At 53.5% G+C, this 20,383-nt stretch overlaps 8 protein-coding genes across 8 annotated transcripts; 5 read left to right on the plus strand and 3 right to left on the minus strand.

Moving 5' to 3' along the window:
• Window positions 1-240: 240 nt before the first annotated feature.
• On the minus strand, window positions 241-1,728 carry AYO20_06062 (hypothetical protein; the record flags this gene model as incomplete). Its single annotated transcript, XM_022644353.1, has 1 exon — window positions 241-1,728. One exon carries the CDS (start codon window positions 1,726-1,728, stop codon window positions 241-243), a length of 1,488 nt encoding a protein of 495 aa, XP_022499657.1.
• Window positions 1,729-2,103: 375 nt separating this feature from the next.
• Window positions 2,104-5,659, minus strand: AYO20_06063 (hypothetical protein; the record flags this gene model as incomplete). The annotated part of the gene is made up of 6 exons (XM_022644354.1): window positions 2,104-3,150; window positions 3,215-3,514; window positions 3,619-3,929; window positions 4,355-4,678; window positions 4,756-5,351; window positions 5,409-5,659. The coding sequence occupies 6 exons, from the start codon at window positions 5,657-5,659 to the stop codon at window positions 2,104-2,106; spliced, it is 2,829 nt and encodes a 942-aa protein (XP_022499658.1).
• A 1,100-nt stretch (window positions 5,660-6,759) lies between these two features.
• Window positions 6,760-7,750, minus strand: AYO20_06064 (hypothetical protein; the record flags this gene model as incomplete). The annotated part of the gene is made up of 2 exons (XM_022644355.1): window positions 6,760-7,584; window positions 7,637-7,750. 2 exons carry the CDS (start codon window positions 7,748-7,750, stop codon window positions 6,760-6,762), a joined length of 939 nt encoding a protein of 312 aa, XP_022499659.1.
• A 1,106-nt stretch (window positions 7,751-8,856) lies between these two features.
• Window positions 8,857-9,890, plus strand: AYO20_06065 (hypothetical protein; the record flags this gene model as incomplete). Its single annotated transcript, XM_022644356.1, has 4 exons — window positions 8,857-9,142; window positions 9,218-9,337; window positions 9,406-9,633; window positions 9,751-9,890. The coding sequence occupies 4 exons, from the start codon at window positions 8,857-8,859 to the stop codon at window positions 9,888-9,890; spliced, it is 774 nt and encodes a 257-aa protein (XP_022499660.1).
• Window positions 9,891-10,955: 1,065 nt separating this feature from the next.
• Window positions 10,956-12,061, plus strand: AYO20_06066 (hypothetical protein; the record flags this gene model as incomplete). The annotated part of the gene is made up of 4 exons (XM_022644357.1): window positions 10,956-11,352; window positions 11,439-11,549; window positions 11,613-11,737; window positions 11,795-12,061. The coding sequence occupies 4 exons, from the start codon at window positions 10,956-10,958 to the stop codon at window positions 12,059-12,061; spliced, it is 900 nt and encodes a 299-aa protein (XP_022499661.1).
• Window positions 12,062-12,392: 331 nt separating this feature from the next.
• AYO20_06067 (hypothetical protein) lies at window positions 12,393-15,935 on the plus strand (the record flags this gene model as incomplete). The annotated part of the gene is made up of 1 exon (XM_022644358.1): window positions 12,393-15,935. The coding sequence occupies one exon, from the start codon at window positions 12,393-12,395 to the stop codon at window positions 15,933-15,935; it is 3,543 nt and encodes a 1,180-aa protein (XP_022499662.1).
• Window positions 15,936-16,789: 854 nt separating this feature from the next.
• On the plus strand, window positions 16,790-18,091 carry AYO20_06068 (hypothetical protein; the record flags this gene model as incomplete). Its single annotated transcript, XM_022644359.1, has 2 exons — window positions 16,790-17,260; window positions 17,312-18,091. 2 exons carry the CDS (start codon window positions 16,790-16,792, stop codon window positions 18,089-18,091), a joined length of 1,251 nt encoding a protein of 416 aa, XP_022499663.1.
• A 1,185-nt stretch (window positions 18,092-19,276) lies between these two features.
• AYO20_06069 (hypothetical protein) lies at window positions 19,277-20,079 on the plus strand (the record flags this gene model as incomplete). The annotated part of the gene is made up of 2 exons (XM_022644360.1): window positions 19,277-19,503; window positions 19,818-20,079. The coding sequence occupies 2 exons, from the start codon at window positions 19,277-19,279 to the stop codon at window positions 20,077-20,079; spliced, it is 489 nt and encodes a 162-aa protein (XP_022499664.1).
• Between the last annotated feature and the right edge of the window lie 304 nt (window positions 20,080-20,383).

A 20,383-nucleotide genomic window follows, 5' to 3' on the forward strand; every position in this document is an offset into this window, starting at 1 on the left:
ACAAATCTTTTTACTTGCATCAACCTGCAAAGCTTTTGGGAGATGGAGAGAATACAATCAAGCAGCGCAAACAAGCTGGTGTTCTTTCTCGAGAAACCCGCATCCCACTTCCGTGCTCTGCACCATGTCTCCAGTGATGGGAAAAGACTGATTTTTTGAGAGCAACCGAACGTGCTGGCCCCATGTGTGTCTGAATCATGTATAGAGAGGTGTTGTCCATCCCGCAGTCGTTGCTTTTTTTCACTCCTCACCGGCGCCGGCGGGTGCTTTCTTTGAAATCTGCTTCCTCAACAGGTCAATTTGATGCTTCAACTTTCTCCACAGGATATAGTCATCCAAATCATTATCTTTGGTAGACGATATGTCGTCGCGGGGGCCTTTGCCGCCAATGTCCAACAGCTCCCACTGCTCCCGCAGGTCCTCTGCCAGCGCATCATCCCTTGCAGATGATGAAGATACCACCACCACCCCGTCCTCGCCCGAGTGATCATCGCCGTCTTTCTCGCGCGCAATCTCCAAGAGAGCCGATATAAACGCCTCCTGGATATACGCAAAGGAGAAGTCGGCGGTGATCTTCGCCGCGGCGGTGCAAATCTCGTCGGGAAACTCGAGGTCCTTGTTGTCGCGCAGCTTCTTCTGCCAAAAGTGGCAGTACTGGACGCGCTGGGCCAGGTTGGGGTTGCCGAAGAGATACTTCCTGTCGAAGCGGGAGGGACGCTTGGCGATGCCCGGGTCCAGGCGGTCGAGGTGGTTCGTGCTGCCGACCATGAAGATGCCGTCGTTCTGGGAGAGGCCGTCGACGGCGTTGAGGAAGAAGCTGCGCACCTGGTCGGTGACGAGGCTGTCGAGGTCCTCGAAGACCAGGTAGCAGGGGGCCTCCTGCCGGGCCTTTTGGAAGATGGCCTCGATGCTGTACTCGGGCGGGGCGAAGCCCACCAGCGACTTGACATACAGCGTCGGCACGGCCGGCTCGCGGCTGTACAGCGTGTGCATGGTGGCCTTGATCGAGATGGTCTTGCCGTTCCCGGGCGGTCCGTAGAAGATGACGCCACGTTTCCAGGGCACGCCCAGGTGGGTGTACTCCTCGCGCGAGTCGAAGAAGCGCTGCACCGTGTCGACTAGGTCCCGTTTGAACTCGCGGTCGAGGATGACGTCCTCCCAGCGCGACTTCAGGATGCTGCGGTACAAAAGGGGGTCCTTGCGCCAGTAGCCCTGGTTGAAGACCCAGACCTCGTCGTGCAGCACCGACTGCCACCGGCCGATGGTGGCGACCAGGGTCCGCGCCGCGGCCTTGTCGCCCAGGATATACTGGTTGCGGACCTGCGGGTAGGACATGGTCCCGTCGCGCCCGTCGGCGAAGTAGACGAGGAAAGTCAGCCCGTCCCACTTGTAGAGGTAGCTTTCGAAAAAGACTTCGTCGGCGACGACGCCGCTGCCGCCGTCCATGCGCCGCGCGGGCGGGATGAAGACAGTCCAGCGCAGCGACTCCGGCCAGATCTTGGGGTCGATCCGGCTCTGTTCGAGCGCCTCGACCGTCGCGTGGCCCGCCGCGGCGTAGGCTCTCAGGTTACAGCTCCATTCCGGCACCGTGGTAATGGGCACGCCCGGGTGCGCGTTGGAGACGGTGTCGAAAATCACGGCGTCCGTGTCGACGCGCGCCGCCGTGGCATTGCGGAAGAACGCGCCAGACACGGACTCGGCGGCTTCCTGGGCGTTGGAGAAGTCCATCTTGTGAGGTGTTGTTCACATATACATACACACATACACACACAAACACACACACAATAGCCAAAGCTCTACTCGGTATACAATTGCGGGATATCAATCACGACAACCGTGGTGGTGTTAAGGTTTGGAACAACAGGAGCACGAGGGGAATAACTGGAGGTTCATGTGTCAAGCGAGGTAATATGTCGCATATGTATAGCTTCTGTCAGGCACCAGCATTGATCAGCGACGGGATGGAGCTGTCCGAGCTCTCTGTCGATCGCTTTTAGGGGGAAGCACGGGGTTGTTTCAGTTGCACTGCCCCGAATCCTCGGGCTTGGGGGCCAAACAATCATCGGCTCAGCCTTGCGATCCAGCCTTGTCATCCTCTATGTACTACCGAGTACTAGAACTCGTAAAGGCCAGCTCAATAATATCCTGAGCGACCTCTTCCGACCGTAACAACGTTTTGACTTGCTCGTCAACCCATAAAAGGGTCTTTTTGCGTGTCTCCGTCTTCTTTTGCTGGTATTCGTCCCAAAACCCACCTTCTCCCTTAACATTCTGAAGCGCGGCGTCGACTAGAATTTCCAGTTTTCCGTCCGACCTAATCCCGTCGTTCATGATTCTATGAATGTCGTCGATCAGCACGCAGCTCAACAGTCCAAGCCTCCGCGGTTCATACTGAACGGCGTCCGGCGACCGCTCGCGCAGCATGAGAGACTCCAGACATTGGCGGCACAGGTTCCAGAATTGCCACAGGTGCACCACCCGGATGGGGTGATGCTCTTGTTCGAACATGACAGGATGGACAAGTCTGGCGAGGACTGCCGAGTGGAGCAGGGCCTCGGAATACTTTTGCGAAGCGATCAGCCCGAGGAGCAGCTGCTGGCGCAACTGGGGCCAAGGGTATCGATGCAGTGGCCAGCTCCTCGTCTGTGCCAGGCGATGCACGATGTGTCTGATGCTGTCGATCTGGGTGTGCTCCTCCCCTGGTCGGGATTGTAAGCCCGTGAAGAACTGCTCTGCCTGGTCACCAGCTTCGGCAATGATGGCATTCATCGTCGGCTGCGTTGTATCCGTTGCCCCGACTGGTATGTCCAGGTGGAATTTGTCTCTAGGACAATCCCGACCCTGAGAGCACAAGCTACAACTGCAGGTGAAGAAATACCGAGTGCGCAATTCCTCTTGTCGTTTCTCGAACGGGAATGTTGTGTCAATGTATGAAAGCGTCACTTCCTCGTCCCTGGCGATCGGCCTCAAGGCACGAACAGATATGCTCCCGTAAGATGGAAAGTCTTCGTGACTGGTCTCTGAAGGCACATCAAATCTCACAAACGCATTTGGGTCACAAGAGTGGTTTAGGAGAGCCGGCTTGGGATGGAGGATCAATCCCATAGAGTCGAATGTCGGAGTGGTGAGAGTGAAAGAGTTGATGAGCAGCTTTAAGAGGTTGTCAGTCTTTTCGTTCCTTTCCCTGGACGAGTGCTCAGGACCATGTGCTCACCACGCAAGCAATTCGAAATATCGTCTCCTCGTCGTGGTCGGTGCCACAATAGGATTTGACGCCCTTCATCATGATGAAGCTGTCTTGGAACCGCTGGTCCTCAGCCTTGATGAGATCCTCACGATGGGTCTCCAGCGCCAGGAGCTGATCCCATTCGGCGTGGCTGAGGAAGTGTACCTTGTGCTGCTTCAGGAGTCGAATGAGGGCTCTGGCTGTGCTGGGGAGGATGCGAGGGTGAAGTCTGCTGTAGAGCTTACACTCCAGACGATGGTACTCTGACCAAGCCCGAGTCTGGCACTTCTGCACTCGAGAAGGTTAGAGATGGACTCCTTCATCACTGGGCTCTCCTCCCCAGTGGAAAATCAACCCGGTGTAGGAGGCAACCCTCACCCAAACAAACCTACCTGATCGCAGAATTTGACCACCTTGCAACCACTGCACGTCTTCAACGCCTGAACCCCAGGATTTCTGGGAGAATGGCCAGGATCCCCGGGAGAGCTGTAGCAATAATAACAACGACTCTGCAAATGTCGAGTCTCCAGCGCCACTATCAACGGCCGAGCGACGAACATGACCTCGGATTTCGGTGCGATATCATGTGCCGCAAAAATGCCGTTTCCGCGACCTTGCACCTTTTTGCTATAGACATTTGTGGCTCTGACATGTTGCTTCAACGGCGTCGTCATGCTACCTGTGCCGTAGAGGGGGTCAGGGCCTTGCGGGTGTTTTATTAGTTCTCTATTGCTGTGACGGAGAGCGAACTTCCCTCTCCCTCGTCTCCTTTCAATATCGGTTCAACTTCGGCTCAGCCTTGACCCTCGGAATACCTGAGGATTGTGACTATGTATGTTCTGACACACTGCCATTGACTGGAAGAGATTGGAACCCCGCTCTTTCTCCCAGCTCAGAGTGCTTCAAATTATCTCGCTACAGTAAGAGTTCGTTCCAAAACATTAACCATTGGCAAAGTCGTGTACTTGCGTTTCCCTCCTGGGTGCCTCCTCTCCTCGAAGATGTAGAACCACGTCCGGGCAAGAAATCACATTACGGAATTTCTTGATGTTTGACCCGTACTTTAGGTGGCGCCGTCGCAAGAAGGACGGCTACATGTTCTCGAGCCCCGAGCCTCATGCCACTTACTCCGTGCCTCTGTCACACGCGCCATGATGCGCCCAGCTCTGTCTTCTCCACCAAGTCCGAAGAGGCCTCTCTTGGTGAGGGTCGAGCCACATCCTGAAGTGCTTTCACAGATTGGCCCACCACAATTCGCAATTGCATCAGCCCTTGCGGTGCAGAAACTGTCGAGAGCGCAGTCGGCATCTGTAGTACACGAGGACCCACAAAAGAAATTCAGAGTGCAGTAGGCGTTGACGCCATCCGCATCGCTGTCGCAGAAGCAGGACCCGGTACAGCCACCCGCTTCTGGGACGTTACCGTCTGGACTGTTGCAGGCGGGCAAGGGAGCTGTATTTGGAATTGTCAGTCTACAGATCTCCCTCAGAAACAAGAACTGGAGCCTCATGTAGTGGATGGTTGCTTACCGGCAGTCTCCGTTGAAAGCACTGTAGTTGTAGTGGTGGCCGTGTCCGTCACCGTAGATGTGCTTGTCGAGGTGCTAGTCGTGGTGGCTGTCGCTTGGCTGATCACAGCTGGAGTCGTAGTACTGCCAAACGTCAGAGGAAGGTCAATAAGCGTGGTTGAGAAATCATACGTGGTCTCGGTTTCGGTCACGCTAACTGTCGTCACAGCGGTCACACTCGTCGTAGCGCCTGTTGTGACTGTGGTCGTCGTGGTCGATGGGGTTTCAATGCAAGCGCAGACGGCCTCGATTATAGAGCTGGCTTGCGACAGCAAAGCGCTCCAAGCAGAAGCTGTGGGGTCAGGCGAGCCTGTCGAAGAGCTAGTTGTTGTCTGGACATTACTGGGTTCTAGACTTGGTGTGGTGGCTGCTGCGGCTGACCAGGTGTCCCAGGCGCGATCGGCGTGCAGTGCGCGCTTCCGCCTGGTGTGACGGACCGTCGTAGTGGACGTCACACTGCCCGTCTCTGTCGTTGTGGTCGTAAAGGTATCTGTAGCAGTGATGGTATCCGTCACTGTCAACACCGTCACTGTGACTGTAGTTGTGTCAGCGGTGATCCTAGACGAACTGTCAGTCTTGGTCTTCAAGTTGGCTTGCTAGATCACTTGCGTCGACGTGACAGTGGCGACAGTAGAGGTTGCCGTGGAAGTTTCGACAGTGGCCGTGACCGGGCTCTCAAATGTGGCTGTATACGTCTCTGGCGAGACCGGGTAATTTGAAGAACAATACGAGAGCGCGGGTGGATAATCGGCAAAGACAGAGGCAGCATACGCCCACTGTCCTCGCGGACATGCTGACTGTGCCAAGACGACAGTCGGCGACAGGGCGACTAAGCCATTCGCGAGTAGTACTTTCGTTGATACCATGTTGGTCTTTGAAGGGGACGTCTGAGCCCAATGACCCTTGAAAAGAGATGGACAAGAGAAAGCAAATGGATGTAGAAGAGGTGGGTGAAATGGACGAGGATGTTTTGACTGGAGACAGAATGTATACCTCGTAGTGCCCAGGAGACCAAGACCGGGAGCATTAGCTAGTCATATATACGAAGGCCACTGCTAGCACCAGCTAGGTAGGAGATTACACTGTAGGTGTTCACGGCGCCATGATCATATCTGAGCTTTCTTCTGTTTAACACTGATGGGAAATGCATACAAACACGCAAATTTCCCAGACGTTGATGGAGATCATGAGGGGAAGGCAGCTGTCGCCGGGTCAGGATAGATCGACAGTGTCTCAGCAAAGCTTCTTCTGAACCATGAGGCTGTAGTGGTTGTCTAGGCAGTCTAGAGGTGGATAGTTTGGAATGGTCGATGTTCCTCTTTGCGTTTTGGGAGTAACCTGTCCATAGTTCGTCGATAGTCTTTCTATTCCGAGGCTCCCCAGAGAATGAATTTTCATAGACTGTCCAGCTCTTTCCCAAGAACAAAAACAAGAACAACAGATCTTTGACTTGCTTTTTCAGACAGAGAGACACAGGAGAGTCGGGAGAAACGTGGTGGTTGCTCAATAGAATAGCGTGGAAGGGCTTCTTGGGATTTCGTGTATCTAGACCATATATAAGTAGAGAGTCGTGACTCGCGAGGTCCGGTTCGACTATCAAAGTGATTTGTTTGTCAATAACAAAGGTTTATTGATAGTCGCGTGGTCGCGATGGAGTGAAAAGTCAAAGTAAAATGCCCTGCGCGTTTTGGGAAATTTAGTTCTGCCGTTTTAACGGAAACCCTTAATGCGCGTGACGAGCAACGAGTGATTGCCAAGAAGCTTAAATTGGCGACATGGCCATTGATCAGCGAGTCAGCTCTGTACTGAGTATTCAGCATTTGACATTTCTCTCTTTTCTCCTTCTCTAACATACATGAATATCCATATATACTGACTCGGGTCGGTCTCCCTTTCTGACTTTTTCTTTGCTGTTGCATACATATGGCTTGTCAGACTCCATCGAGACCGACGCGGGATATCCCCCTCAGTTCTGCCCCTTTTTCGCTGCCGCTTTCTCCTTGGCCGCGATCTGAGCCTCCGTATGGTGAGGTTCACGGGCCTGATGCTTCTTTGCCGCTGCAGCTTCTTTCGCCGCAATCTGTGCTTCCGTGTGATGTGGCTCCCGCGACTGATGCTTCTTTGCCGCTGCTTCCTTGGCCGCGATTTGCGCCTCAGTGTGGTGTGGATCTCGGGATTGGTGCTTTTTGGCCGCTGCCTCTTTCGCGGCAATCTGAGCCTCCGTATGATGTGGTGAGCGCTTATCGACCCAAGAACCGAACTCGTCTTCGGTGCTGTCCCAAGGCCCAAACTCATCAGAGGCTTGGGCTTCTCGGGGCCGGTTACCCTTGGCCTTTGCTGCTTCTTTGGCCGCAATTTGAGCCTCCGTATGATGTGGTGATCGCTTATCAACCCAAGAACCAAACTCATCTTCGGTGCTATCCCAAGGTCCGAATTCATCAGGGGCCTGGGCACTTCGAGGTTTGTTGCCCTTGGCTTTCGCTGCCTCTTTGGCGGCGATTTGGGCCTCGGTATGGTGAGGAGATCGCGATTGATGCTTTTTGGCAGCTGCTTCTTTGGCCGCAATCTGTGCTTCCGTGTGGTGTGGGGATCGTTTATCAACCCATGAACCAAATTCATCTTCAGTACTGTCCCACGGTCCAAACTCATCGGGGGCCTGAGGGCTACGAGCACGATGACCTTTGGCCTTGGCTGCTTCCTTTGCAGCGATCTGGGCCTCCGTATGGTGGCGACGCTCAAGATCTGGAATCACTGCTCTGACGACTTTCGACGCCATAGAGGCCAGTGAACCCTTTCCGCAGTCAGTACAGCACGCTGCAACAACTCCGCTCAGATTGACTCACCACATGTCGTCGCTCAACATCGTGGTCACCAAAGTTGACTGTAAATCCGGCAGTGAGATGGGCCGAGGCCAAGAGGCCGAAGACCAAAGCCTGGTTGAATGAAACCGTATGCATCTTGACTTTTGTGAATGTGTTGAAGTGTTGAAGTAAACTGACCGGCAGTCTTGAGAGAAACGGGGAACTGAAGAAGTGAACGAATAATGGTCACAGACCTGTACTGAAGTCAAAGTGGAATGATGATGTGGAATGATGATACGGAATGAACCTTACTGAGGGAGCGATGCTTTTTTATATCAGATATCGATGGTTTTGAGGCTGGCAGCACTGATGTGTCTTGATGTCAGTACTGCCCCAGTCCGTCTGAGACAGCTCTGACTACTACACAGGAGTCGTTCAAGTCAGGTCGCATCATGGAAGCAGGAAATGCCTCACGGAGTCGAGATCTCCAATGGTCGTGCGACAAGTCGTGCCTGTCCATGGCCTGGACCGGTGTTGATCGCCATCAGTCTACGAGTACCAACAAAACTGGCCATCCTAAGCGCCCTCAACCCCAAAAGGTAAGTGCTCCCAATAACCCCTGGCTCTGTCGACATGTCAGTCATTGGAGAAGGGGCGAGTCATCAGGGTCCCTCACAGAGAACATCCTTGCGGGACTAGAACCCACGCGACGCACCTAGATTTCAGGTCCTCTTTGATACTTGGCGATTATGAGCTTGTTCTCCGTGTTACCCACATCACTGTATCACTAACTCTGGTTTAGCATTGGTCTGGAGAACTCCAGCGAGGGGATGATCTTTCAAAGAGTTGTCTCGAGAAGTATTGGCGATCCGATATTTCCTCATTCGGTTAGCGTGGCTGGTTACCAACTGTGGAGTATCACCATCAGCTCCACCATGGGGGCGTCGTTTGACCACTTCCTCCCCCGGCGCTACGCCAGTCTGAAGCAGCATGTTGTAACAGATCTTTCAACTTTTATCGCGAGGCTTTGAAACCCGCAACGTGTTACACTAAGGAATACAGAAGGCTCAAGTTTATGGCAACTTTACGCGGTGGCTTTTTTGGGTCCCATCTCATTGTAACCTGACCTTCAACGCGAATGATTTTGACTGACTCTCCCAAAACTTCAACTCTTCTTTCCAGACTTATTCTCGATAGCATTTTATCGTCTTGCTATACTTTTGATGTACACTTACTGAACCCTCTCACCTGGAACTTTGACAATGGATTGCAAATACCAGGCATTGACTCCGGTCATGGAAAAGGCCCGCGGCGAGTCTTTCGATTCCTGCTCGACGCTGGGTGACTTGGAGGATCTACAAATTCCATTATCTTCAGGATCGGGTGTTTGCCGTGTTCAGAGGCTGAGCAAAGCACGCCAGTTCGTCGCCTCGAATTGGCTATGGATGGTCCATGCGATCCTTCTTCTCACGTCGTGCACTTTATTCGCGCTTTCCATCACAATTCGATCATCAACGTTAAAACATGTGCGAGAGTTTTCTGCTTGGTGTACGTTCCCGGTCAAGTGGATTTCCTATACAGCCCAATCAATGCTTCAAATATGCTGACAGAGCACATCAACAGCCCCTGCGGACACAGCAGTTGAGTTCAAGCCGATCAAGTATAATATCACGACAAGTGGAAATAGATTCGTCGGCGCCGGGCCTGAGGTGGATGAAGCCTGGCGGGAAATATCCTACGACGGTGAGAGAACCTGGATTCCCGCACCTTTATTGTCTTCGTTGATATCTGACACGTTTCTCTCGCAACAGTTGGAGACCAATGGATCTCAAAGTCCGACATCAAGCACCTCGGGATGCCTGAGTCGTCACTGGAAGTTAACCACCCAGAGACGGGCGAGCAAGGTTATCGAGTTGGCATGGAAGTATTTCATCAGCTCCATTGCATCAACCTACTCCGTCGAGTGACATACAAGGAGTATTACGAGCCGCTAGGTGGGGAATTTGGAAAGGGGCCTGAGGAGTTGCAAAGACATACCGGTATGCCAATTTTTACACCTTGATTGCGAACATGCATCTGTGCTGACTTCTTTGTGACCACACCAGATCATTGCATCGAGGTCCTCCGCTTAAACATACAATGTAACGCCGATATAGGGCTCTTTACGTTCTACATGATTGAAGGCGATCCGTTGGCCTGGCCAGAGCTCAACTCGAAGCACGTCTGCCGGAATTTTGACAAGGTCCGCCAGTGGGCGGTCGACCATTCAGTCGGCAATATGGAGGTTCTTGCGTGAGGACCAGCAAAATAGACTAGAATTATAGCAAAAATGAGCAATGAGCGTTTACGATTGATTATCTCTCTGTCTTAGTTCTTGAAGCTCTCCTAATTTACAGGAAATTCGCAGGAATAACTTCTAGCTTCCACTTGACCAGTCCAGCAGATGTGTCTGACGAGAAGTTCGCTGGTTGGAGTTGACTGCGCCATTTTCTCCTGTCAGTTTTACCGCCCAGCGCCCAGTGTCTGAAGCCTCGAAGCGACCTTGTCCAGTGCTTGACTCGCGGGTGGAGAAAAGCTTGAGCACGACGTTCTCGATTCTGTATCACCGTCCAAGCTTTTGTTTCAAAGCCGATGGGGGGAGCCAACGGTGGGTTTTTCCCATTGTGAGTCGTAGGTGCCATGGGAAAGTGGAACCGAGTTTCAACATTGGCCATCTGGGTCTTGATCTAACGGCCATGAGGCTCTGAAGTGCTCGAACCAGCCTCATCAGGCCCCCTTGCACTCAAACCCCTGCATTGCCCCCCCAGATGTTGTGGGGAAACCCAGCCACGCACGCAATCACGCGTGTCCGCCAATTCTTTCCCTCGCGCGATGTTTCCAAAACACTTTAGTCGTCTCGACTATACCTCGGAGACAGGATGCACTCCACATGACCAACACCAACACTCGTAGACGAGGTTCACGCGAGTGAAGTATTGAGAAATGGTGTTTCCAACGGATCACACGGCGTTCAATGTGGCGGCCGCCTCGTACACCAAGACTGCGACGGCCCCTTCTCCTCCAGGGGGACGTTGATCACGTAGCATTTCATCGACTACGAGCACATCGACGAAGCTCAAACATGCTGTACAGTTTCATGGTAAGCCCTCCTTGGCCAGAACTTGATCCTGGCGCTAGACATGATGAGCTTCTCATCCATTGAGAGCACATCAACCCCCTTTCGACGTCTGCAACTCTCACATCCGCTATATTCTGGATCTCATTGACGAAGGCTGCGATCCTGCTTCTGCACTGACAGTATTTTACAATCACCCTCTAACTTCCCTTTTGTTATCCTGTACAACTGCCCATACCCGACAAGATGTCTCCCACAGTGGATGAAAGCACACAACCCATGCTGGCCCAATACAGAATGCGAGATGTCGAGGAGGATATCCCCCTCGACGACAACGAATCCGATGTGACAAGAGTCGCTCCCCATGCAGGAATATTTGGGAAGATGGGCCGTCTGCGAGCACGTAGCCCTTCAGACATGTCAACATGGTCCTACAACGCACCCAATACACAAACAAGAAGACACCAGTCGCTCGTCGTTGTCCTGACTTGGTTTCGCTGGGGTATGATCATATTGTTGCAGACGATCATTTTGGTTCTTTTGTGGCGGCAGAGCCTGAGAGGCACCGCAGGGGAGATAGATCCAGAATTAAAAGGCAAAACGGTCGAGACTGGAGGCGACATCAACGGCCTCTATAAAACAGGTGAGCACTTCGTATCCTATGTCTTGTCCACTGTTCTCTTGATTTTGAGAGCCCATTTGAAATGGCCGCTGATTCGTTGCATTCAGCATCACACTCCTATACATTCCTCAAGCCTGACCCAGACAAATTCATCCCCAACATGACATCGAACGACAATCGGTTGGAAGTGCGGAGGAATTGGGACTTACTCATGCCATGTAAGTCATTCTGGAAACAAATTGGCCCTTGGGACTTCTTGCTGACCTGAGTGACAACGACAGTGGGCAGTGGCAGCGTAGCCATCCCAGACTACCGCGACCACCCACTCCTCGGAGATCCCATTACCGACGATCCCATCCGGTCGGGACCACTATTCGAGGCGTCATGGACACACGCCCTCCACTGCGTTAGTGGTCTTTGACACGCCCTCCCCCTTCTTGAAAGCGCACGAATGCTAACTCAGAAGCAGCTATACTACACCGTGGACAGCTACCACCAACTCATTGTCAACGGACGCACGGACAACGACAACCCGTACCACGCCGCCCACTGCTTCGAGTACCTTCGCAACAGCATCTTGTGCAACCTCGACATGACGTTGGAAGGGTCCATGTCCACCCCAGACGACAAGGAACGGGGCCAGCCTCACGTTTGTCGGAATCGGGAGGAAGCCATCGCATGGATCGAGGCGAGGAGGGTCGATGATTTGCAGGACATTGTTGGGCCGTAATGACGGAGATTCGCGGATCTTCTAGATGATATAAAAGTAAACTTTCTGCACACCCACTGTTTCCTGCCTGCGATAATAGTTCGCATCTTGATGTGTTCGTTTCTCTGTTGGTCTGTCCAGACTCGGTCACTCAGTTTCTCCATGACGGATTAATTTTCTCCGCCGGTTAAACTTCGGACAAAATTTCCAACTCCGCAGTCCCTGTGGCACTCGCGGGAAATTTTATTTCTCCCAGCGTCTGCGCTGCTGCACCGATTGACAATCTTTTCATATTCCCCCACGAAGTCGGCGGCGGAGAGGTGGTGAAGGCCGGGCCGGAGATACAGCCACAATGGAGACACAATCCAACAGGCCGCACAGGCCGTCGAAGGAGAAGAAACAGCCGAAAAAGGGCGAAAAGAACGTCAAGGCCTTCGCCGTCGCTAGACCAGGGCGACTGGCCAAGCAGGCCGTGCGGTCGAGCGACATTAAGGAGAAGCGCCTCCATGTCCCACAGGTCGACCGCATACCCGAAGAAGCGCCTCCTATTGTCGTCGCTGTCGTCGGGCCCCCGGGCGTTGGGAAGACGACCCTCATTAAAAGCCTGATCAGGCGATACGCAAAACAGACACTATCACACCCCACGGGCCCTCTGACCGTGGTGACCTCGAAGCGACGACGTCTTACCTTCCTCGAATGTCCCTCCGACTCCCTCGCCGCCATGATCGACGTCGCCAAGATCGCCGACATCGTCCTCCTCATGATCGACGGCAACTACGGGTTCGAGATGGAGACGATGGAGTTCCTCAACGCCCTGAGCGTCTCGGGCATGCCGGGCAACGTCTTTGGCATCCTCACACACCTGGACCTGTTCAAGAAGCAGAGCACGCTGCGCGCGGCGAAGAAGAGGCTAAAACACCGGTTCTGGTCCGAACTGTACCACGGGGCAAAACTGTTCTATCTCTCTGGCGTGATCAACGGACGGTACCCGGATCGCGAGGTCCACAACTTGTCGAGGTTTCTCTCCGTCATGAAGAATCCGAGACCCCTGATATGGAGGAACAGCCACCCGTACTGCCTTGCAGACAGGTTCCTGGACGTGACGCCCCCCACGGAGATTGAAGAGAACGAGAAATGTGACAGGCAGGTGGCCCTCTACGGCTATCTCCGAGGCACAAACTTCCCGGCGGAGGGTGCGCGGGTCCACGTCCCGGGCGTGGGAGACTTGACGGTCAGAGAAATCGAAGCCCTGCCCGACCCCTGTCCGACACCCTTCCTCGACCAGGCCATCGCCAAAGCGACAGGCAAAGCCCACCGAAGGAAGCTGGGCGAGAAACAAAAGGTCCTTTTCGCACCCATGTCTGACGTGGGTGGTGTTTTGGTGGACAAAGATGCCGTCTACATAGACGTGAAGACGAATACTTTCGACCGGGATGCTGAAGATGCAGAGGAGAGGGGACTCGGTGAACAGCTCATGATGAGTCTACAATCAGAGCGGAAGTTACTTGGACAGGCAGACGGAGGTGTTCGGCTTTTTCAGGGCAGTCGACAGCTCACGGCAGATGAGGCTGCAGAAAACGACACTGGCCGAAAGACGAAAAGGGGAATACGTGCGTTTGGTGACAAGAGTGATTTCACCAGAGACGTGGAAGAAGATGAGGACGAGGGCTTTGTTAGCGGAGAGGACGATAGCGAAGCGGATGAAGAGGCCAACGACTTCCCCGAGCATACGGGTCGACCAGGCTTCGTCGCAGCAGATGAGTCCGCCGAGCGTGAGGGCGAGGACGATGTTGCTTTTGCCGAGAGCGACTCCGACATGGGCTCCGTTTCTGGCGACGAGGATGGTAGCGTCGATCTCTCCGCCGATGAGCTTGAGGGCTCTGAAGATGGTGAAGAAGACGAGGACGAGGATGAGGATGAGGACGATGGCGGTCTACGTTGGAAAGAGAATCTCGTTGAAAGTGCCAGAAAGCTGCACGCCAACAAGGTTGCTTTCCGAGCTGCCGACCTCTCCAGATTAATGTATGACCTCACACTATCCCCCTCGCAGGTAATTTCGAAATGGTCAGGGCAAACCGCGGACGAGCACATGGCCGCCGGCGAGGATGATGAGGACGACAACTTCTTCAAGAAAGCAAAGACTGATCAGGAGACTACCCTCGAGGACCGACAAACGCCCAGGTACAACTATGACGCGTTGGCTGAGAAGTGGGAAGATGAGGAGCATGTCCAGTCACTCAAGCCCCGCTTCACCAAAGGTTCAAATGCTACTGGAGCCAATGCAGATTCAGAAAACGAAGGCGAGGACGCTGAGGCCTCTGAAGATGACGAGTCTGATGAAGGAGACGGCGAATTCGAAGATCTAGAGGCAGCAGCGGACGAAGATCCTGAAGCTACAGCCGAGCTGACCCTGGAGGAAGAGCGAGCCCAGAACGCCAAACGCAAAGAAGAACTGAAGTTACGCTTCGAGGAAGAAGACCGAGAAGGGTTTGCTAATGCTGCAAAGAAGGATATCGAAGCGACAGAGCAAGAGTTTGGCGAAGATGAATGGTACGACGCGCAAAAAGCAATGCTCCAGAAACAGCTCGACATCAACCGAGCAGAATTTGATAGCCTTGACCCCGTGTCACGAGCTAGAGCCGAGGGATTCAAGGCCGGAACCTACGCACGGATAGTGTTGGACAAAGTACCCTACGAATTTGTGCGGTCGTTCAATCCGAAACTTCCTGTCATAATCGGTGGATTGGCGCCGACCGAGGATCGATTCGGATTTGTGCAGGTTCGCATCAAGCGACATCGGTGGCACAAGAAGATTCTCAAGACGAACGATCCGCTCATCTTCTCGCTCGGCTGGCGGCGATTTCAGACATTGCCGCTGTATTCGATATCGGACTCGCGGACTCGCAATCGAATGCTGAAATATACCCCGGAGCATATGCACTGCTTTGGCACCTTCTACGGACCACTTGTTGCCCCGAACACTGGGTTCTGCTGTGTGCAATCTTTTTCAAACGCCAATCCCGGGTTCAGAATAGCGGCCACCGGCGTGGTGCTGAATGTCGATGAGACCACCGAGATCGTCAAGAAGCTAAAGTTGACCGGGCATCCATACAAGATCTTCCGCAACACGGCCTTTATTCGCGATATGTTCAACTCGTCTCTCGAGATTGCCAAATTTGAGGGAGCCAGCATCCGCACTGTTTCAGGGATTCGTGGGCAGATCAAGCGGGCCCTTAGTAAGCCGGAAGGGCATTTTCGAGCGACGTTCGAGGACAAGATTCTCATGTCTGATATTGTCTTCTTGCGAGCATGGTATCCCGTCAAGCCACATCGGTTTTACAACCCAGTCACCAATCTCCTAGATGCACCTCCTACAGGCAGTGCGGCTGCTGGGGAAGGACAAGGTGTTGACGATGGGTCCAGTGAATGGCAGGCGATGCGTTTGACCGGCGCCGTGCGAGCAGCAATGGGAATACCAACTCCACTCGTGAAGGATTCAGCATACCACAAGATTGAACGACCAACTCGGCATTTCAACCCGTTGCGGGTGCCCCGGACTCTGGCTGCGGACCTCCCATTCAAGTCGCAGATCACACAACAAAAGGCACGCAAAGCACCAACCTATCTCCAGAAACGAGCAGTTGTGCTGGGTGGAGAGGAGAAGAAGGCGCGTGACCTCATGCACAAGCTGCAGACGTTGCGGAACGAAAAGGCCGAGAAGAGGGCGAAGAAGCAGGAGGAGAGACGGGCGGTCTATCGCAAGAAGGTCGCCGAGAACATGGAGAAGAAGGAAGAGCGGGAGAAGAAAGAGCGAGACGAGTATTGGCGACGAGAGGGTCGAAAGCGAAAGACGAACGAAGGGAGTGGCGGAGGGGGAAAACGATCAAGACGATGAGGTCTATATCTGGTCGATTAGATGTTATGATGGATACATGCGACGTGAAACATGATACCCTTTTTTTTCCACTGAGCCATCCATGTATGTATATGATGTGAAGGCAAGAAGGATAGCAATAGAATTTTGGCAGTGGTGGAGTTCATGGGCCCCAAAGAGGATAAATCCCACGGGGGTCACCAGGCCATTGGAAGATGCCGATGATGGGCGAGTGAGAACGAAGGAAGCGGCGAGGCGGCACTGACGGTCAAGGGACTCCAAGGCATAATATGACGAGACCCTGCAGGGAAAATGGAGTCAAAGCAGCATAGCGCGTGCCAACGGCCGATGCAAATGCCACGAGCAGCAAAACTCTGTCAACCGTTGTCGCCGTCCTGCCCTCACACCACACGGCGACAATAGCCAAAGTGAGCACTTGACTCCTTGCTATCTGTTGTCTCTGTCGCCGTCACCACCACTGTTGTTTTGCGCTGCCTCATCCCGCCTCACCACGAACAAAACCCCTACCAAGGGATCTACCGAACAAGAACGCGTCGGCAGTGGCCCAGACACGCGTTGCAACGCAATCAGGTCCTCGCCCCACCATCTCAAACCAGCCTGCGAGGGTTTCGAACTCCACCAAACTACCACACGAGTCACGACCATTGCAAAACACGCGACGGCTCTTCGTTGTCTCGTCGTTCCTTTTCTTACTCTTACTCCTGGTTGCCATCTTCCTCTCCTCGTATGTGAGCGTCTTTGCGATCCGCCCATCCGTCTCTACCCGCGACCTACTCTATCTACAAAGAGTGCCCGCACGACGCCGGATGACCGAGTCGAATATGCAGCATGCCACGGCGCATGATGCTTCAGCCATGCCGGATCCACCTGAACTGACACCTGCGCCCTTACCGCCAGAAGCTGTCCGTCCCGCTCCGCCCTCTGGAGACTCGAGCGATACCCAGTCCTCCAAACCGCAAGACCTCACTCTGTCTACTAGTGACACATCTACCAGCGTGGATAATCCGTCAGTAGATCACGACGAAGTGTCGCCCCTTTCGTCAGCCCTCTCGAGCCATGGGGGATCGCAAGCAACAGAGACTCTTTCACAACAGGAGGAAAGGCTGAACGCGGAGAACACTGGGGTTGAACAAGGTCAACAGGAAAAGACCAATTCAACCTCCCAGAGTCCTCCACCACATACCTCGGGTATCAAGCGAACCGCGAGTGGTGAAGTCAAGAGATCGAGTGTGGATGTGGTGGAAGAGGGTGTCCCCAGACCGAACGGTGTTGGTCCTCATGCATCGAGCGCAACTTCAAACCAAACAAAGGGCAATGTCCTCGAAGTAAGTTCTCCATTTCCGCCTCCATAGTTCTGGTGATCTGACGGAATCCAGCTCTCACAGCAGTTGCGCACCAGACTGAAATATGCCATGGTCAAAGTCCAGAACGGCTGGCAATCGCGGTCGTTGGATGAAGTGGAATCTTTAGCATCCCAATCACCACGGTCAACCGTGTCTGGGTTTCAAAATCTACACGATCAACAAATGCTTTCGCCCAGAACTGCCATGTCCAGAAAGTATCAGCGCGAATCGAGCGAGAGCGAATCATCCGACAGCACTGTAGCTCTTGAAAGCCGCGGACTCGTAAACATGGTTGGCAGTCCTCCAGTGTCATCGCGTCGCGCTCTTGCTCCCCCAGTCGATATTGTTCCCAGTTCTCGCCGACGTCCGACTCCAAATGCGGGAATTCAGAGCGTCAACGGAATCCACGTGCAGACTGGAAACTTGCATTCGTCAAGGCCACACACGAATCAACGAACCCCAAGCCAGAATGCTGCGATGGAAGCAGACGCGGTAGAAACCCTCCTTTTCATGGCCAGCCCCAACAACTCGGGATACAACCCACCTTCCCATGCTTCGCAAGATTCTTCCCTCCGCTCTGCACAGGTCTTCTCGTCGCAGACGTCACCACTACGAACACAATTCAGTCAGACGTCGGTCACCTCACCGAAAAAGGTGGTGTTTTCCGATGCTGGCTCCACAGCACCACCCTTTGACAAGGGAGCACTCATTGACCGCATGCTGGACGAACTATCTGATGACAGTGACGATGAACTGGAGCAAGCATTCCGACTTGCTGAGAAGAGCAAGGTGTCGGCGCCAGTTTCTACGTGACATTTTTTATTTATAACCTACCCTGAAGCGATATGCGTGTCAGTGGTATTTGGAGAGACCTCATTCTGCCTGTTGTCCATCGCGTGCAGAGAGGCTACGAGGACTACGACTTGTACAGCGAATCTTGCATGTCATCTCAAAGGCGATCAAGTTGGTTTATATATGGGGGAGATGCATGTTTTGTATATGCGCATGCGCTGTTGGAATTCTAACCTTGCCGAGATCTCTATTGTACCTTTCTTTTGTTGGTCATTAGGTGATTGCTCCGCCCAAACGGCGCATAGCTGTTGAATTTGTCGCTTTGATGATATCCAGGATCCGTCTGTGATTCGAAGCTGGGGGATGTACATCCTTGTCAACAACTCCCAACGTCTACAAGCCAAGGTAAAGGTATCACCACTGCTGGAATTTTCTTGTTGCTTAGGCGTGTCTCTCTTCCAAGAAACGGAATACGAGCTCGACTGTGACACGAAGCGTCGGTGCACGACTTGCCGTCGTCGACTCGTATCCGCCTTTCCAGCCTCAACCTCAGCCTTGAAGTCAATTAACTCACTCACTCACATGGCTTGTTTGCTTGTCCATGCCCCTGTCAGGTTCAGCTCGGACCACAGCACTGCATCCATCATTCGCTGCTGCACAGATGGATTGATCTCGAGTGACACAACTACCTACAACACATGGCCATGCCCGTCCCCATCACTTGCACCACCATCCCAAGGCTTGTCCAGCCTGCAAAGAAAACACGAAACGAATTGTCAAAGCTGGGGTTCGTTGGGGCATATTTCTCGTAAAGGTCCCTCGTACGAGCTCAGATGACAGGTTCAGCCTCGTATTCAGCCTTCCACAGAGAAACACATGACTTGAACCAACCGCCAGGCAGCTATTCAGTTCGATGCTGTCCTTCGTATCGCTGATGGCGGCATCGAAGCTGAAGGAATGGTATTTAGGTCGCTGAGCTGGTGTATCACTTCCCCAGGATCTCCCACTCTCATTCTTGGTTTCGAAACTCCCCTTCTACCTCTGTCTCTCCCTCAGCATCGCTCTGTTCTTTCGCGATCATTCTAGATCCTCACAAAGCCTAACCCAACATCACAGCGAGCACCGACAGTGACAGTGACGGCCCTCAACATGCGGTGTCCCACAGTATCTACCCCTCTCCTCTTCCTCCTCTTTCTGTCATCGACCATGTCGAACATATCGACCATGGCATCTCCGTTATCCGAGCACGAGCACGAGCACGCAATGGTCCAAGGGCCACCTCTCGAGAAGCGGGCGGTGCCGCCTCCACCGACCGACGCGACGTTCAAAAACACGGTCCTGGCCCGGGTCAATGCCTATCGGGCCTTGCACTCTGCGCCGGCCGTGACGTGGGACAATGCGCTTGCGCAGGCGGCCAAGACGGCGGCGACGAGGTGTAGTCCGGTGCATACGGTATGGTTTCTTCCCCATCTCCTTTGGGTGGCTCTGGCGGTTTATATTCAGCTGCACGCACGCGCTCTATCTCTCTCATATATATCTGCATACATACATACTCTTTCCAACATTCCCCTGCGGACATCTTCCCCCTTGAACCTATCCAATCCCATACTACGTTATCCTTAACTGACCCTTCCTCCCCTCCCCTCTCGCCTCGGTCCCCGAGGAACCGAGTAGGGTTGGGTAGGAGAAAAAAGCCCAACAACCCCTACGGCGAAAACATCTACTCGTTCTACCTGACCCCTCCCAGCACCGTGCCCAATTTCACGCTGTGGCTGAAAAAGGGTCTGGACTGGTGGTACGGCGAGGTGCGCGACTACTACTCGTGGGCGGCGGACCACTCGGGCCAGTACCACTTCACGCAGCTGGTGTGGAAGGCCACGACGAAGATCGGGTGCTCGTGGTCGGCGAACCAGTGTGCCACGGCCCACGGCGATTATTACCTGGTGTGTGAGTTTCAGCCCAAGGGGAACATTGCGGGACAGTTTGGGGGTAATGTCTTGGATGCGTGAGACATATACACACACACAGAGAGAGACACAACAAAAAGAAGGGGGCGAGGATGGGACGAGGATGGGATGAGAGAGGGAGAGAAGGGATCCGTGAGAGCACGATCGTGTACCTCAGGTTCTTCACACGCAAAGTACCACTAGTAGTAATAGCCTTTGGCCTCTGGCCTTTGATATCTGACCTGGTATATTGTATTTGGTATTTAGTATTTCCCTCACCAACTGGTACTTACATACCTACCTAGGTACCTAGATATCCACCCTACCACCAGAGATGAAACCCTCCGAGGCCTGACTCCTAACTCAA

Source organism: Fonsecaea nubica (assembly GCF_001646965.1).
Source record: "Fonsecaea nubica strain CBS 269.64 chromosome Unknown Scaff37, whole genome shotgun sequence".
Lineage (NCBI taxonomy): Eukaryota > Fungi > Ascomycota > Eurotiomycetes > Chaetothyriales > Herpotrichiellaceae > Fonsecaea > Fonsecaea nubica.